The sequence below is a fragment of the Saccopteryx leptura genome, chromosome 9, assembly GCF_036850995.1.
Source record: "Saccopteryx leptura isolate mSacLep1 chromosome 9, mSacLep1_pri_phased_curated, whole genome shotgun sequence".
NCBI lineage: Eukaryota > Metazoa > Chordata > Mammalia > Chiroptera > Emballonuridae > Saccopteryx > Saccopteryx leptura.
Window position 1 is genome coordinate 63,720,904 of NC_089511.1, and position 18,588 is coordinate 63,739,491.

Consider the following 18,588-nt stretch of genomic DNA (forward strand, 5'->3'; position numbering starts at 1 on the left):
AATATTTAAAATAAAGAACAAGTAAATTTAAATCAACAAACTGACCAGTATTTCAATGGGAACTATGCTCCTCTCACTGACCACCAATGAAAGAGGTGCCCCTTCCGGAAGTGCTGCGAGGGCTGGATAAATGGCCTCAGGGGGCCGCATGTGGCCCGCGGGCCGTAGTTTGGGGACCCCTGACTTACAAAACTGCTGCTGGTGACCAATCAAAAGTAGTAAATAGTCCTGGCCAGTTGGCTCAGTGGTAGAGTGTTGGCCTGGCGTGCAGGAGTTCCGGGTTCGATTCCCAGCCAGGGCACACAGAAGAAGTGCCCATCTGCTTCTCTACCCCTCCCCCTCTCCTTCCTCTCTGTCTCTCTTTTCCCCTCCCCAGCCAAGGCTCCACTGGAGCAAAATTGGCCCGGGCACTGAGGATGGCTCCATGGCCTCTGCCTCAGGCGCTAGAATGGCTCTGGTCGCAACAGAGCAATGCCCCAGATGAGCAGAGCATCGCCCCCTGGTGGGCATGCCAGGTAGATCCCGGTCGGGCACATATGGGAGTCTGCCTGACTGCCTCCCTGTTTCCAACTTCAGAAAAGAAAAAAAAAAGTAGTAAATATTTCTTCCTTATGGACTGTGCACCTATCCTAAACTGTCCTATCCCTCTTATCTGTAGCCAATGTAAATTCTTTCAAAACAACTTTTATCTTTCTTCCCCAAAATATAACATATAAAAGAGCCCGTCAACTCCAGGACGGTAGATATCTTTATCATTTCTATCTAGCCCAGCTGCCTATTGGCCAGACTGCATGGCCCAGGACCTGGTCTTTTTCTAGCTAGCATTTGGTGAAAGATACCCTTTCTTTCAGAAAAGTTTTTGGTCATGAAAGTTTTTCTTAAATTTTAAAAATATTTTATTGATTTTTAGAGAGAGGGGAGTGGAGGGGTAAGGGAGGAATGGGAAGCACCAACTCATAGTTGCTTCCCATATGTGCTTTAACCGGGTAAGCCTGGGGTTTGAAACCAGTGAACACAGCATTCCAGGTCAATGCTTTACCCCTGTGCCACCACAGGTCAGGCTGAAAGCTTTAACAATAATATTTAACTGCTACTACTGCCTTCAAATAAATTCAATAAATTCAATAAAACAAGGTTCCATACTTGCAGTTGTAAACATATTAAGGCATGACATGCAGCCTATCATACACAAGAAAACTATTTAAATCTTGAGCTTAAGGGGATCTTCTCTATAAATTTAATGACAAAGGTAGCTACTTATGACGTGGCTTTAAGAACTTCCATGAATATCACAAAGCTCATTAAATTCCACATAACAAAATCTAGAACCATTATTACATGAAGTCTCACACTAAATATAATCCAGTCTAAAATTTTTAAAAAAGCTTTTTGACTTTCCCCTCCAAAGTCTATATAGTAACTTGTAAATGTTTTCTAACTGCTAATACATATTTTAAATACTTATTAACACCACATAAAGTTATAACTTAAGTGAATTTATTACAATATTTAACAGTGAAATAAGTAAACAGGTAACAGAACATAACTCAAGGCATAGAGATTATACTCAAAAAATGATATGGTAACTAACACTATACTTTTAAAATTAATACTCTATTCTTGCTCAAAAAAGGATTCAGGCTTACACATATGACATAATATAGCAAAATATAATAAACTAAAAGTTATTTCTTTTAATTTTGGTAAAGAACAATCAAAATAGGAAACTAGAAAAATATAAAATGCGTATCATGGAGTTTTATAGGACTGCAGATACTTCTATCAACTGAAAATATTCAAATATATTTTTACGGTTTTGAAGAATTTAATTTCCTAAAATGCATTCCTCATTATGATTTCACATTTTACTCATATAATCTTTTTCATATCACAGAACCACCAAACAATAGACATTGGACATGCTTCCCCACGTGCTAAGGTCTCTTTGTTAAGTGATGGGTATATAAGAAAAAAGATGAGAAACAGTAAGGCTTAGTAATCCTATCAGCAGAAAAGATACTGATGGCTAAATCATGGTTCATCTACCTGGTATACTACTATGAAAAAGAGCTGCCTGAAACAAATTCTATCTCTAAACATGGCTTTACCTCTAATACGATACTTCCACAATTTGAATCCTCTCTTTTCATTCAAGACTTACCCCAAATAACAGTATTTTCAAGGTGACCAGAATTAGGTAGCTACTTCCAAAATTGACTTGGATAACTTTTCTAAAAGACTTTTAGTATGAATAAAGTATAATCAGTTATTTCCTTTTTAAATTTTATATTATTTCCAGCTGTTAACATGCAGAACACTTTTTGTGCCATTTTATTTATCTAAAACTTAGAAATAATAATTTCAAAGGCTGTTTTCATATGAAGATTTCCTCTTCATTCTGTAAAAACTAGGGAATAAAAAGTGGCAGCATATTCTTTTTTTTTTTTTTTTGTATTTTTCTGAAGCTGGAAACGGGGAGACAGTCAGACAGACTCCCGCATGCGCCAGACCGGGATCCACCCGGCACGCCCACCAGGGGGCGATGCCCCCCCCCTCCCCCGGCATCGCTCTGCCGCGACCAGAGCCGCTCCAGCGCCTGGGGCAGAGGCCAAGGAGCCATCCCCAGCGCCCGGGCCATCTTTGCTCCAATGGAGCCTCGGCTGCGGGAGGGGAAGAGAGAGACAGAGAGGAAGGGGGGGGGGGTGGAGACGCAAATGGGTGCTTCTCCTATGTGCCCTGGCTGGGAATCGAACCCGGGTCCCCTGCACGCCAGGCCGACGCTCTACCGCTGAGCCAACCGGCCCGGGCCGGCAGCATATTCTTGAACAGGATGGTTTAAACTTTAAGGACCAGTATTTAGAAAACTCAATTCACACTAGAAAGTGTTCCATTGTGACTTATGCAAAGTCCTAATAAATTGGGCTACATTAAGAAACTATTTGCTTGAAATGAGGGAATGAGAGTAAATCTACTAATCACGTTAAACAGATGCAGTTTTATTGTAAAAAATCTGGCCAATAATTGGTTACTCCTTTCAAAAACTTCCTTAATGTACCCTATTAAGGAAAGTAAGAAAAATGCCCATATATATCTAATTTTCCAGATGAGTAATCCTAGGGAAAATGAACAGAATAAAAAAATTAAATTTATATAAAGCTATAAACCAACCTCTAGAACTCTTCCTTTCCTTTGCTTTATAACAATCTAAGCAGACCACAAATCCACATTTTTGGCAGACCCAGTGCATGTTAAACAATGTTGCTTCACACGCATCACACATCTCTCGGACTCCTCTCACTGCTCTTTTCCAGGCAATTTTGGCTGAAATACAGAAAAATAAAAATTTAAGGGCGAACGTACTCATTTTCATGCTACTTTTGCTAAAATGCACAGAAACAAAAGTGCAAACAAAGGGAAATCAAGAACTTTGAAGGATAAGATCAACAGCAGTTTTCTTGAAATAAGTAGCAATTCCCTTCAGAAAAGATTTATCTAATCTTTAAGGACCAGTATTTAGAAAACTCAATTCACACTAGAAAGTGTTCCATTGACACTTCTTGACATTTTGGACTACAAAATCCTCCGTTATGCAAGACGACTTGATGTATCATAGGATGTTTAGTGGCATCTATGACCTCTATCCATTAACTGCTAGTACTCTACCTACATTTTTCAGATACTGAACCAAAATGTCTCCACTTATTGCCAAATGTCCTCTGGGGGACAAACCACTCATTTAAAGGAAATAAAGAGGCCCTGGCTGGTTGGCTCAGTGGTAGAGCATTGGCTCGGTATGTGGATGTTCCAGGTTTGATTCCTGGTCAGGTCACACAGGGAAAACACCCATCTGCTTCTCCACCCCTCCCCCTTTCACTTCTTTTTCTCACTCCCCCACTTGCAGCCATGGCTCGCTCAACTGGAGCAAGTTGGCTACGGAAGCTGAGGATGGCTCCATGGCCTCTGCTTCAGGCACTAAGAGCACGGTTGCTGAGCAATGGAGAAATGCCCCAGATGGGCAGAGCATTGCCCCATAGTGGGTTTTTCGAGTGGATCCCAGTCAGAGCACTGCGGGAGTCTGTCTCTCAGCCTCCCTTCCTCTCACTGAATAAAAAAATAAAAAATAAATAAAAAATAAAAGAAAAAAAAGGAAGCAAAGAAAAATATTTAGAACCCATAATGTTTTAGGTATTTTGCAGAGGTAAACACTTTCCAAATAAATCTATAAGGTAGTTAACACTCCTGTTTTATAGCAGTCAGTGAAGGAAGGAGTAAAGTTAAGATTCAAATCTACATCAAACTCTAAAGACCATGATAAACCAAAGAGATTGAAAACTTAAATAACTCGGGATATATTATACTTTTTATAAGACAAATGCTGAAATTTCACAATCTTGCATTCAAAGTCTTTGTCACATTATTAAACCATGTTATAATGGCAGAAATAGCAAGACACTACTGTGATTTCAGGAACTGCTAATCCATTCAGTTCAACCTCAACTGGAAAATAGCCTTTACCGTAAGTACATATAGGTGCATTTGAATATAATAAAAAGTATTATTATCAAAATTAAGTCAACAAGCCTAGGTAGGATTATGGACTTCTTCCAGATTAACCATACTTCAAAATTTTTAAATGAAATTCATAAAAATACATGTTCTAAGTATTTAACTTCCTTACCATCCTTTTTCACCCAGGACAAAGCTGTTCTTTCAGATGTTACTAACTGACAGAACTTATCACCTATTATATCCAAGATGTATTTTGAAGTTTCTATGTCTAGTTCATCATCTTCATAATTTTCGTGGGTCCATAAACTCATAGCTTCATCATCATATTGGTCAGGGGAAGAAAAACCATCTATTCTGACCACTCCATTTTTACTAAATGACAATCTGAAACATTACAACATAAAAGCATTAGATACCAAGATAGAAGTCCAGTTAAAGTTTTGAATTTATAATTTATATTTTTATATTAAATATAAATTATATTTACAATTAAAAAACAAGAAAACAGGATAGTCCATATATACACACATTTCAATTATTAATTATTTTTAACCAACTTAGATGACTACCACAGTGTACACAAAGGGCAACGATAAGCAGGATCAATTAATAAGACCTGACTAGGGGGTGACACAGTGGATAGAGTGTCAACTGGAACGCTGAGGTCCCAAGTTTGAAACCCTGAGGCTGCCATCTTTGTGCGAGGTTGCCGACTTGAGTACCGGATCACTGACATGATCCCATGGTCCCTGGTTCACCTGGAGTCCCGCCATGCCCCCGCCCCAGTCAAGGCACGTATGAAAAACAATCAATGAACTAAGGTGCCACAACTATGAGTTGATGTTTCTCCTCTCTCCCCCTTCCTGTCTCTCAGAAGAAAAACAAAAACAAAAAGCAGACATGAGATTTCCCCCTATCACTTATAAACTCTAAGCAAATGAAAACTATGTGTAAGTATATGATGAAAACAATTTAAAATGTCAGCCAAATGCTTCCTAGAAAAGAAGAATGCTGTTATTTTATACATACTATAATCTAAATGAAGAACCACAAAAGTTGAGAAAAACCTACTTTTGCCTCACTCTGCACATTTTTTCCATTATTAAAATGACACTTTATTTTGATTTAGAGTAAGAAGAATGAAACTCTTAGTAGGTTTATTAGGAAAAAATTAGTTTACTGCCTTTTAGCTTCTGATACCCAATTACTATAACTTAGTACAGGTAAGTTTAGAGTTAAGTAGAAGTGGCTACTACTCAATTATCTTTGTTAATTACTCTTACTCTGAAACAGGGGATAGTGAAAATTAATTAAATTAATTACAAGTCATTCTGTACTTTTTACTCCTTTTTTGCATACCTTTCTTACCTTACCCTTTTCCTTTTTAAAAAACCAAATACCATCCTGGCCGGTTGGCTCAGTGGTAGAGTGTCGGCCTGGCGTGCAGAAATCCCGGGTTCGATTCCCAGCCAGGGCACACAGGAGAAGCGTCCATCTGCTTCTCCCCCCTCCCCCTCTCCCTCTCCTTCCTCTCTGTCTCTTTCTTCCCCTCCCGCAGCGAGGCTCCATTGGAGCAAAAATGGCCCGGGCGCTGGGGATGGCTCCTTGGCCTCTGCCCCAGGCGCTGGAGTGGCTCTGGTCGCGACAGAGCGCTGCCCCGGAGGGGCAGAGCATCGCCCCCTGGTGGGCAGAGCGTAGCCCCCTGGTGGGCGTGCCAGGTGGATCCCGGTCAGGCGCATGCGGGAGTCTGTCTGACTGTCTCTCCCCATTTCCAGCTTCAGAAAAATACAAAAAAACCCAAAAACAAAACAAAAAATCAAATACCTCCCTTTGTTGTAGTATTTCAGCTTGATGTTATTTTATGATATCTACCTGAACATGTCTTTCCTTCAAACTTTTCTAAGATTTCCTTATCTCTTCAAACCACTCTAAATCAGTTCCTTTTGATTCTTGTCCTCTATAACTATTCGGGGGGGGGGGGACACGACTATTGGTTAGAAAGACTGTGAAGTAAAGAAGTAAAACGTGTATTCCTATAAATACATAAAAATACTAAAAATACTGAGCCACTAGTATGGTGTATTTGCCAAAGCAAAGTATCTTCTAACTTCTTAGGAAGAAAATGATGCTTTTTAGGAAAATAACTGCAGCTAACATTAACAGAGCATTTCCTATGTGCTTGGTACTATACTAATGACTCTGAGTTCTTTATAGCATTTAATTTTCATGAAACCCCTTTGTGATAGGAACTATTGTTATTCACATTATGCAGATAAGTGAGGTTTAGCTGCAGTCCTACCACAATTAATTCATACAGGAAAAAAACAAGAGCTGGGACTGAAACCCAGGAATGACTGATTCTAGGATCTGAGACATCAGTCTCTATTGGCTGAGTTACCCAGTTATTCTTTAGTTGAACTCTTTCAAGTCTACCTAGAAGATTCAGAATTAAAGTATAATTTGGTAAAAATATTATAGTTATATATAGTATATATATTTAGTTATATAGTAATATATAATATAGTCTGATAGTAACTGTAAGCTGTTTTTATATTTACTACAAAACCTGTGAAATGTGACACGGTACTAACAATTCCTTTCTGCCATTTTATAACATTATTATAGGTACACATGTATAACAAAATAAAAGTATGGGTATTAAAATGTAATATACTGACTTTAAAGTCTACATTATTTACGTAGATTTATAGATTGTGAGTGTTAGCTAATGGACAGATATAAATGCAAATCTGTTTTGGCCAAATGTATATAAATGTTTTAAAAATCTTTATATCAAGCAAACTGCTATTTCCTATCATTTTCCAGGAAAAAATACTAAAAGTTTCTCATTACAGAAGAATAAATCTCTTAGTAGAGAAAGGTCATATGAATACACATAGCAATGTAAAAATGAATTTCGTCCAATAATTAAGCTATTGTTCAATTTAGCACTAAAAAAGTTTAATATTCTTTGTTTCAAAAGGGTTCTTCAGAAAGACTGCATAATGCCCAATATTCAATAAACATACCTGCTTGCCCCCAATTACATATTTTCTCACTTACCGTCTAAAGTAGTAAAACCTACAAAATACTGGCGAGTGGGTTGGTTCTTCTTCTTTTTTGCTCCGAATAAGTCTACATTCTCGGCACTTTTGCAAATTAGGCCCTATCTCACAGCAGGAGTCATCCTGTAAGAAGGATTCCCCAGTTTGCTTCAGCTTCTTGACTTTACGCCAATCTTTTAATACTGAACGAGGGATGCCAGCTGTAAAACGAGTAGGAAAGTATTAGCAAGATTATATGTTTTCAGAAAAAATTACACTGCTTAAAGGAAAACTCAGGTCAATTATACAATTGTGAAAATATATAAAGATTGAAGAAAAGATGCAGAGATTATAGTTTTAGGTACTCATTAATAACTAAGTCTACAGCAGAATTTGACTTTTCGTTCTCCTAACCAAATGAATTCTTCTGCCATAACTGTAAATGCAGAGCTGAGTAAACCTAGCTGACTCAAATCTTTACATATATATATTCTTATTTATGCAATAGCAAGCATGAGAATCATTCTTTTTCTTCTATGTAAAACTAAAATATAGCCCTGTTACACAATTTGGTATATGTAGGAGGAAGCTCTTTCAAGATCTACAGGAAGAATCTAAAGACTAAACGTTTATACCTTCAGAAACAACAGGCTAGTTTCAAATCCTTAACTTTTGCCTGACCAAGCAGTGGCGCAGTGGATAGAGCACTGGACTGGGATGCAGAAGACCCAGGTTCGAGACCCTGAGATTGCCAGTTTGAGCACAGGCTCATCTGGCTTGAGCAAAAAGCTCGCCAGTTTGGACCCAAGGTCGCTGGCTCAAGCAAGGGGTTACTAGGTCTGCTGAAGGCCCCGGTCAAGGCACATATGAGAAAGCAATCAATGAACAACAAAGGTGTCGCAAGGAAAAACTGATAATTGATGCTTCTCATCTCTCTCCGTTCCTGTCTGTCTGTCCCTATCTATCCCTCTCTCTGACTCTCTGTCCCTGGGAGAAAAAAAAATCCTTAACTTTTGAAATAATCTGATTCTTGAAGGTAAGTGTGGCTTATTAAATTAAGAAAGTGGTGATTTTATAACACCTATGTTTAGTAGAGGAGCTGTTGTTCCTCTTAATATCCCTCCTCTTATTATAGTGTCCTCCACTTGATATCAACATATCTGATGAAAGCAGTATCTTTTAGAGAAATGAATTTGATAGGAAAAAAGCCAACATTAACCTGGATATCTTTTTACATGACAGAAAGATAAAATGGGCACCAGTACTCTAATCATATTATAGTATATATCACTGCTCCATCACTTTTATTAACTTAAACTTAATTATTGTAGTAACTCTGGCTCAAGCAATTAGCCATCTATAAAGCAGAAAGAACTCTAATATACATAAATGAAAGTTTGCCTATTTTTACAAATCTATTAATTAAAAAACAACCTATGTTGGGATAGGCAATATTTGGCCCCCGTTTTTCCTTCTTTTCCAAATGAGAGGGGAGATAGACTCCCACATGCGCCCCGACCGAGGATCCATCCTCCCCATCTGGGGCCATACTTGCAACCAGACTATTTTTAGTGCCTGAGGCAGAGGATCCATTGAGCCATCCTTAGTGCCTGGGGCTGATGTGCTCGAACCAATCAAACTAGGGCTACAGTAGGAGAAGAAAGAGAGAGAAAGAGAGAAGGGGGAGGAGGGGCAGAGAAGCAGATGGTTGCTTCTCCTGTGTGCCCTGACTGGAACTTAAACCTGGGACATCCACATGCCAAGCTGATGCTCTACCACTGAACCAACTAGTCAGGGCCTTTTGTGACTTACAAATGTGTTTATTCTGCCCATATTAATGTATCCACACATCAGACATGAGATTTACTGTTTGCTATTTCTAGCATGTTGAAAGAATAAATTTTATTTCCTACCCTTGTGTTTTCTAATCATGTTCATTTTGTGGATCAGAGGCAGTGCAACCATTCGGAAACTATATATTTCTTGCAGAAGCTTGTTGTAGAACTCTCTGAGCTACCACTATCACTTACCTATTGACAGTGTATGCAGTACAATTACCTGCAAGATCATACATCTTAAGACAGGAAATATTATGTTTAAACTCCAGGGTGGCCCATTTAAAATCAGCTCGTTTTAAGTACTTCTAGGATTGCTGACTGGTTCTTTACAATTACAAGTTCTCCCCTCTAAAGTCTCTAACTTAAAGCGAGAAGCCACTTGACTTAATCCACTAGAGAAAAACATATGTGTGCACACACACCACTTAGGGTATAAAATGTTTCCAGAAGGCATGTGCAAAAAAATTGTTATTTTCTCCTATAGGTTATACAAAAAATTCAGAGCTTTTAGAAGTCAGAATGAACAATAGAAATGGCACAATTACTGCCTACCACTTACTCACTTTAATTTTTTACACCAGAAAAAACAAAATAAAATCTATTTCTATTTTGACTGAAAAACAACTATTACCCAATATTTACATTCCAAATAATGAAACAGTTCAAAGAGTATGGATAACCACATCATTGTGAACAATTTAAATAGTATTATAATTAAAAAAACCACATTTCAATGCAAATCTCAATTCTGTGACACAAAATAGACACTAAGAGCTTTGGCTTTTTTTTTTTTTTAAATGAATGAATTACAAAGACATGAAGATCCAGGTCATATGAAACATTTTTGATATTACAATTTTGTTTCTAAATAGACCACAAGACTGTAGCTAACTCCTTTTATAAATTTTAGTAAAAGTATTGTACAAACTTTATCTTTCAATTCTTTATGTCTACTTTACTGACATTTAAAATCTAGAAGTTTGAGATTAAGATAGCCAACAAAAAATACCTAACTCAATGGATATTCCTATTTCCTTTATATTCTAAGAACCTTTTCAATCTTCTCAATTTACTAGCACATCCTTAACCAGCTAGTCTAGCAACAGAAAACTAGAAAGAAAAAAATAGAGACTAATACATGTTAACCTTTAATCTCCGATATGCTATCATGCTAAAAATATTTTTTGAGACAGAGAAATTAACTCTGATTATAGTTAAATGACTGTTTTTGTAGATCACGGGACTTGCAGATTTATTTCAGTTTATGGGCAATTTTATAAAATAATATAAAAAATAAGCTACAGAAAAGTAGCCAACTTTTAATCATCAATTATAAAAAGCAGCAGATAAGAATACACTTCAAAGTAGCAGATAAAGCACACTCTATTATACCTGGCTTTAGAATGTACTAAGAAACACACTATTATATGTGCATTTATGTACATAATTATACATGTATAATAAGTGTATGCCTTCATATTACATTCTCTAAATACAGATCTGACTCACTTTTTTGACTATGACTGATTACAACCTCAATAAACATTAGAAAGAGAAAGGCTACATTTAATCCATGAGATATATCATCTACTCAGGTTGAGAAATTAGATTTATAAATTTCCAATTTAGAGAACTTTTCTAGACAGTCCAGAATAACAGCAAGGCAACTCTGCCCTTAATTAAAAGATGGCAATTAATATCACTTAATATTATTTTGGTCTTGGGAATAAAGGGCACTTTAGTCTTGATGACGTATTTTTTTTAATTTATTCATTTTCTGGGGGGGGGAGAGAGAGAGAGAGAGAGAGAGAGAGAGAGAGAGAAAGAGAAGGGGGGAAGGAGCAGGAAGTATCAACTTCCATATGTGTCTTGACCAGGTAAAGCCCAGGGTTTTGAACTCATGACCTCAGTGTTCCAGGCTGATGCTTTATTCACTGCGCCACCACAGGTCAGGCCTCGATGACATTAGTATTAAGTAGGGGAGATTTCACTAAGCATAACTATAACTGGGGGGGGGGGGGGAGAGGAATACTGATTCTAGTTGTTGTCTTAGAATTCTTACATGGGAAACATGTCATTCAATCTCAAAATAAAAACAGAATATACACTCCATTAAGAGTTAATTTTAGCCTGACTGGTGGTGATGCGGTGGAAAGAGCATCGACTTGGGACCCTGAGGTCCCAGGTTCAAAACCAAGGTTGCCAGCTTGAGTTGGGGATCATCAACATGATCATATGGCTGCTGGCTTGAGCAAGGGGTCACTGGCTGGGCTTGAGCTGCCTCCTGCCTTACAGGCACATAGGAGAAATAATCAATAAACAAATAAAGCGATGCAACTACAAGTTGATGCTTTATGTCTCTCCTTAAAAAAGTTAATTTTATAAATTTAATTTCATAAAAGTTTTCTAAGTGTTAAAAACTTGAATGTTCCTATCTTTGTTTTTTGTAAGTTTAACTCAAGTGTTCAAATATCCAACACCAAAGAAAATGTTATGTGAAGGAAGAGAAATAATATCGACCACACTAAACCCCTGAGGGATTCTTTGGGGGAAGAAAGAACACAGGTGAAAGCAAGGCAACGCCACAGAATCCAGTACTCAGATAAACGGCACACATCCTTTGTTGTCAATCTCCCTTACTTCTCACTATATTTGCATTTCAGTCTCTCAGCCTCTGTCTCTATTTGAGCTTCTTTTTCCTTTGTTCTTTCTCTTTCTGACTGTCCTTTTCTATGATTACATCCTGTTTTTCTTTCCTTTGCTTTTACCTCATTGCCACTCAGGTATGTGGGAAGAGATCTTCTAGTGAAAAGGCCCAAATAAGAGCCTTCAAGCATCCAAATGCCTGTGAAAGAATTTCTTCAATGTCCACATTGTCAGATATTTCAAATATTGTATGTAGGTGAATACTCAAACATAATGAAACTATTAAGTGCTTTTTCCATTGTGCAACATACCTAAAAATAAGCAAACTGATAAAAACTACTTACATACATAGTAAAAATATATAAAAATACTTTATAGTGAATGTTACTGGCAAGTACATTTACTTTGCCCTGTTGTAGCAACAAATGAAATATAAATATCAGTTTTGAAACTTTTACTTGTTATACTTATTCTTCCTGAATATAGAAATAAACACAGAAACCGAAACTACCCTCACCCCCACTTTTATTTAACTTTTATTTGTTGTTAAGGACTGCTTCAATTATTAGCATTACAAAATGGAAGGTACCGTATTTCCCCATGTATAAGACGCGCCTTAATTTTAGGGTGCGAAATTTGAAGAAAAAAAAAGCATCACATAAAGTTATTGAACTCAAATTGATCATAAAACTCATACAACTCCTTATCCATGTGAAAAAGCAGGAAATACAAGTAAAAAAAATCTACAACCACTGTATAAGACACACTCAGTTCTTATACCCTAAATTTTTTCCAAAAGGGTGCATCTTACACATGGGGAAATATAGTACTTTCAATAAGCCTTTAAAAGTTGATTTTGGACAGAAAGGGGGAGGGGCCTGGAGGAGGGAGGGAGGAAGGAAGGCAAAGAGGAAAGAGAGAAACATCAATTTGTTGTTCTACTTATTTAAGCATTCATTGGTTGATTCTTATTTGTGCTCTGAATGGGACTGAACCAGCAATCTTGACATATCGGGGCGATGCTCTAACCAACTGACCTACCAGGCCAGGGATAACAAGCTTTTAATTTTGTCACCAGTGAGGGAAGGGTGAGTAAGAGGCCATATCCACGCTCCTCTAAAGTAATTCTCTTCTAAATATGTAACTTAAAGGAAGTATATATGAATTGACTTCTTTTTCAACTATATCATGTTATATGTAAATACCTAGTACTAGAAATCCACTTTTGGTGTGGCAGCTATAACTACCTTTTGACAGTTCTTACAAATGTCCAAAATCTGAATAACTACTAAATTACACAGTAATTTTTTTTTTTTTTTTGCCAATATAAGTGCAAGGTAAAACATAATCTAGGAGTCTTTTAAAAATGGAGAGAAACAAACATCTTCTTTCATGTCCTCTCATAGTGTACTTGTGAAATAAAGAAATGAGGTCAGTGAGCACATACATTATGCTAGGGCATACAAATAAAATCAAGATGTCTTCAAGCTCACCAGTCTTTAGCAAACCATCCCCCATTATTCTAAAAACAGACAACTGTTTTACCTGAGATAAATTTACTTACCACTATTACTGTTGCTCTGCAACTTCAATTTACTTTTTTCTTTGGCACTCCTGCTGAGAACCCCGTTGGGTTTTAAATCTTCCTCTGTTTCACCTTTTCTCTTCTGCAAATCATTCTGCTTCTTTTTGTAAGTTGGCTTAGGTTGCCTTTTAGTCCTTTGCTCTGACTTGCTTTCACTTTCATCTGAGTCTCCACTTTCAGAACCAGATTCGTAAGTTCTTTTGGCTTTTCTCCTATTGACTTTATCATCTTTTACATATTTATCAACTATGATCTTACTATCGACACTATTGTGTATATCATTAGATGTAGAAGCTATTAAGTTAACAGAACATGGCTTAATAATTTCTGAAACGGAATTCCCTGAATTTTCCATTTTATTAACATTTTTATCTTCTTCTGAATGTCTAGTAAGCCAGGCTTTTTTTAGTTTAGTATGGTAGTTTGGTTGACTTGTCTGGGATGCTTGCCCACTTCCTACAGAGTTTGCTTTGTTTATTGTACTACAGACTACAGTGCTATCCAAAAGGGAGGCTGAAGATGTCTGATTTTTCACAGCATTAGTCTCAGTCTCACTAACATTACTACTTCTATACTGAGCTGCAGCCAATGCTGCCTTGTGCTTTTTTAAATGAATAAAATCAGTTGTGCCTGAGAACCCAGGGTTGGGCTGAACAGCACTTCCTGTCTTACTACTGGCTGTTATAACTGGAGCTGTGGTGCTGACCCTGCATTCTTGTGTTTGAGCCACTGAATGACTGATACTTTTTGAAGAGGTACAATCTAAGGATTTAGAGGGCAAAACAGTATTTGATAAAGAATATACTATTTCAGAACCACCCCAGCTGGAAACAATGGTGGTAGTGGCAGCAGATGTGAATATATCCATCTTGGTGTTACACACTGCATTTACAGCAGACACAACTGAACTGGGAACACCACCCTGTGAGACTGACTGAAAGTTTTTTGCAGATTTTATGTGAGCACTCTCTGAATTCGCACTTGACAGAATTATTCTTCCAATTTCTCCGGTTTCTGCTGGTTTGAGGCAATCTGTTTGAGCTGCCTCAGCTGAACATCTTTCAGTAACTCGATCCTTGAATGCTAACTGCGTTGCTGGCACATTGTCAAGTTTTGTACTAGAAGGTGGACGTACAATGACAGATGCCATAGCAGCCTGTGACTTTCCACTGCTTTTCTCTACATGCCATTCAGCTTTCTCTTTGCTGAGGTTATTAGATTTCCACATTTCTGTCAAACTCTGTTCAGAAGAACTCTTAAAATTTGCCTGAGATTCTTTTGGCTCAGGAATTAGAGTTGGAGGCTTTTGTGATTCTTGAACTTTCCCACCAGCATTTACAGGCATCACTGGAGTTAAAGTTGGAGGAGAAAGGCTACTATAGCTGCTTTCCTTTCTTTCCAGGCTGTGATGAATTGGCGGATGAAATACTGGTGCTCTATGTAAAGCAGGCATACTCCGGAGCGTATTTGTAGAAGAAACTGTCAAATGGGTAGGACTCCTACAATCATTTCTGAAGGTTGTTACTGAGTGAGAAGCAATTTGATGGGAAAGATGTTCTGGTATTTTGCCTATTAAACCTTCACTTTCTGGTTGGTGTTTAATCAAAGGTGGAGGCTTTGAAAGAGATGATATAAATGAAGTCAGAGTTTGAGGATTAGCGGCAGCTACAAGAGTATTATTCTGTTTTTCAGTGTAAATGCTTGAAACCTCTTTGGATGGGTATGACCTTGGTGGTTCGTTGACCACACTATTAGACAATGTAGTGAAATAGTTACTTTGGGGCAAACTCTGAGGCACCGAGTGCTTCATTTTATAAAGATCTGATACTGAACATTCCACATCTTTATCTTGTTTGATGACATGGCTTTTAGGGCTAGAAGATGATAATGCTACTCTGGAATAATTCTCTCTCTCACCTTCAAGCCCCTTGATTTTAGTTGTAAACGGAGCAACATCAATACTTTCCTGAAGAATTCGGCGATGCTCCTCCTTGTATTTGTTTAATCTTTCTCCAGTCTCCTGAGGTGGTCTCTGTAACGGATTCATCACAGGATCCACAAAATGCCTATGCAAGTGGCCGTCCTTTCCAGTCTGTGACCTATTTAGATCCAAGTCATTTTTTGCTGATGTGGATGCAACTGAACGTAATGGTTCAATAAAAGCTTTCCTCTCTAATTCTCTGTAAAAAAGAAATACACACAGGTATAGTGTCAATAAACTACTTTTATTGGGGTGATCACTTTGTAAGTTATATAAATGTCTATTCACTAGATTGTCCAACCTGAAACTAATATAATACTGCATGAAAGCTGATTAAAAAAATTATTTTAAAAAATACATAAAGGTTTCTATAATCACTTTTTCCTGTATGATACAAAGATAGCTTCTATGCAGTATCATTCTATTATGAAAATAAAAAATGACTTTGCATGTACTCTAATATTATCGTGTAAATTAGAAGGTATGTCAAAACATAAAGAATAGTATTTATTTAAAGCCTATTTTTTTAAAGATACTATTAACTTAAAATTACCTGCTTAGAATGTGAATCAAGAAAAACTAGAAAAGACAAGGCATTTGTAAGTTTTAATCACTAGTGAACTTACTCTTTATGATGATCTATTAAACTTTTTGACAGTGGTGGACTGGAATGCGTTGTCATTTTGAGAGGCCGATGAGGCTCTGCACTGGAAGGCCTGACAGGAATGTGACTGAGTAATCCAATGCCATCCGCTGAGGTCACAGGGGTGGGTTGATGTAACCAAGAGCTGGGAGAATTCTATTTAAAAAAAGAAAATCACACTTCAGTTACTAGAAAAAGCTAAAAGTAGTATCACAGTAGGATTTAAATAACAGTATATTTATGAAACATGTGGCTTTTCCTGAATGCATCTTTTAAGAAATATTCAGACAATAAGTCAAGAACATAATTATATAGATATTTCCATAAGTGAAAAGTAACTAGCATCAAAATAATAATTTCCAGAAATTTATTATTTATCTTACTGAATGCAGATTTTGAAATCATTGCCTTTAATGTATAATTAGAATATAGCTTAAACGACTGCCTAAGATTCTATCATCAAAAGAATATACATTTCTAGTAAAATAACTCAGAATGTTATTGCTAAAATACATTTCACCATGAACAGAAATTACAATTAAGTTCATCTGCCAATTTTGTCATGAAAAATAGTAGGCTTTTTCAATGTAACCATTTACTTAGAATTGACAGGAAATTACATTTTCAAGTACTCCATTTCACTATAAACACTGTTGGGCCATTCGACTTGAAAGTGTGGAGGTGTAACAAAATTATATTTTTATATGTCAATATGCTGCCTTTCTGATATTGAGTATTAGGTGACATTGATCTCTATGTTGAGAGCTACAACTATCAAAAGGCAGACTTAGGGATTTTTTTACTATGTTTCACTGACATTCTTCCAGGACATGATTTGTTTAGTTGAGATACTAGGAAAATATAATCCTTTGGGTTTAATAGAGGGAATAAATTTTACATCTCTAAATGATAATAAAAAAGCAGCATGATAGCACATCAAAGATATGCTGCTGTCAAATTACTTAGATTAAAAAATACACTATGAACCATAAACCTCATGAGAAAAAACACACACACATATATGTTATACATGCACATAAATACTAGAATGTTTAAAAGGCCCCAAAATTCAGAAATCTTAGGTTGCAATCAATTATGGAAATAAGTTTTTGACTATAAAATAACATTAAAAATTATCAATGTTTTTTCACTTTAACTTACAATACTAGGTTTAAGACACCATCACTTTCACTCAAAATGCTTTACATAATAAATGAAAATTTGTTATGCTTGTTTTAATTTAACAAGTTTATGACCAGTTAAAAACACATTTTCTATCTTTATAAACATGGAGGCTAATTCTTAGTACACACACTGAAGTTATTTCTAACAGTTACTTAGATCTGTTTTCCAGGTTTGGAAGTAATGAAAGAAGAAGACTCAAAAGTATTTGCCAGCTCTTGGCTGCCAGGAGTTCCTGTAGCCTGTCTTTGTTCAGTATCAGTTGCAGAGACATTCATGACACTCGAGAGTAAAGGGTCAGGATAAAAGTGTGGATCATCAGGACTGCTTTCAATTCTGGCAAAGAGTATAGTGACGTGATTAGTGACTCTTCACGGACTTCAACTATGTAATGTACACATTATAGAAAGAGTCTACCTGCTTTAAGTTCAATGGCACCATGAAGAATGATAATGTGAAACTTATGATCGGTGTTAAGCACCATTCTTCTAGAACTGAGAATCTGCCTACGTCAAACATACGGATGCTGAAGAATCAATTTCTAGCTACCTCACAGGTGAATTAATTAAAGGATAAACCTCATATGGAACTAGGAGAAAAAAGGCGTTGATGTTTGTAATGGGAATAAAGCACAAAAAATGTACTTCAAAACTGTTAGAACTCTATTTTGCAACATCAGCCTTGATACCCTTTATCACCAAAGTCAACTATTACAACCTGGGAATTAAGAAAGGACTCACAACCAGTCTGTTATCATTGCTGCCCAGAATATAATAGCACCTCTGACAAACTTTACTTTTGGCACGAGGAATACCATACTTGCACCTACTGGCACTAATCTGGCTCTACATAAGCAGTATTATCCCTTAAGTAAAGGAGGCAGTGCCTGACCAGGTGGTGGCGCAGTGGATAAGAGCGTCCAACTGGGACACAAAGAACCCAGGTTTAAAGCTACTTGAGCGCAGGCTCATCAGGCTCATCAGGCTTGAGTGCAGGGCTGCTGGCTTGAGTGTATCATAGACATGACTCGATGGTCACTAGCTTGAGTCCAAAGGTCGCTGGCTTGAAACCCAAGGTCACTGGCTTGAGCAAGGGGTCACTGGCTCCGCTGGAGCCCCCTGGTCAAGGCACATATGAGAAAGCAATCAATGAACAACTAA

General features: G+C 37.1%; 1 protein-coding gene across 6 annotated transcripts in view; it reads right to left on the minus strand.

Moving 5' to 3' along the window:
• The window catches only part of JMJD1C (jumonji domain containing 1C), a 313,461-nt gene that overhangs the window by 24,586 nt on the left and 270,287 nt on the right, over window positions 1-18,588 (minus strand). For all 6 annotated transcript variants that reach the window (XM_066348769.1, XM_066348768.1, XM_066348772.1 and 3 more), the window contains 5 exons: window positions 16,230-16,402; window positions 13,602-15,802; window positions 7,573-7,774; window positions 4,679-4,893; window positions 3,169-3,321 (listed from right to left, as the gene is read on the minus strand). In XM_066348769.1, the coding sequence (XP_066204866.1) occupies window positions 3,169-3,321; window positions 4,679-4,893; window positions 7,573-7,774; window positions 13,602-15,802; window positions 16,230-16,402 (2,944 nt within the window). The remainder of the gene's footprint in view (window positions 1-3,168; window positions 3,322-4,678; window positions 4,894-7,572; window positions 7,775-13,601; window positions 15,803-16,229; window positions 16,403-18,588) is intronic.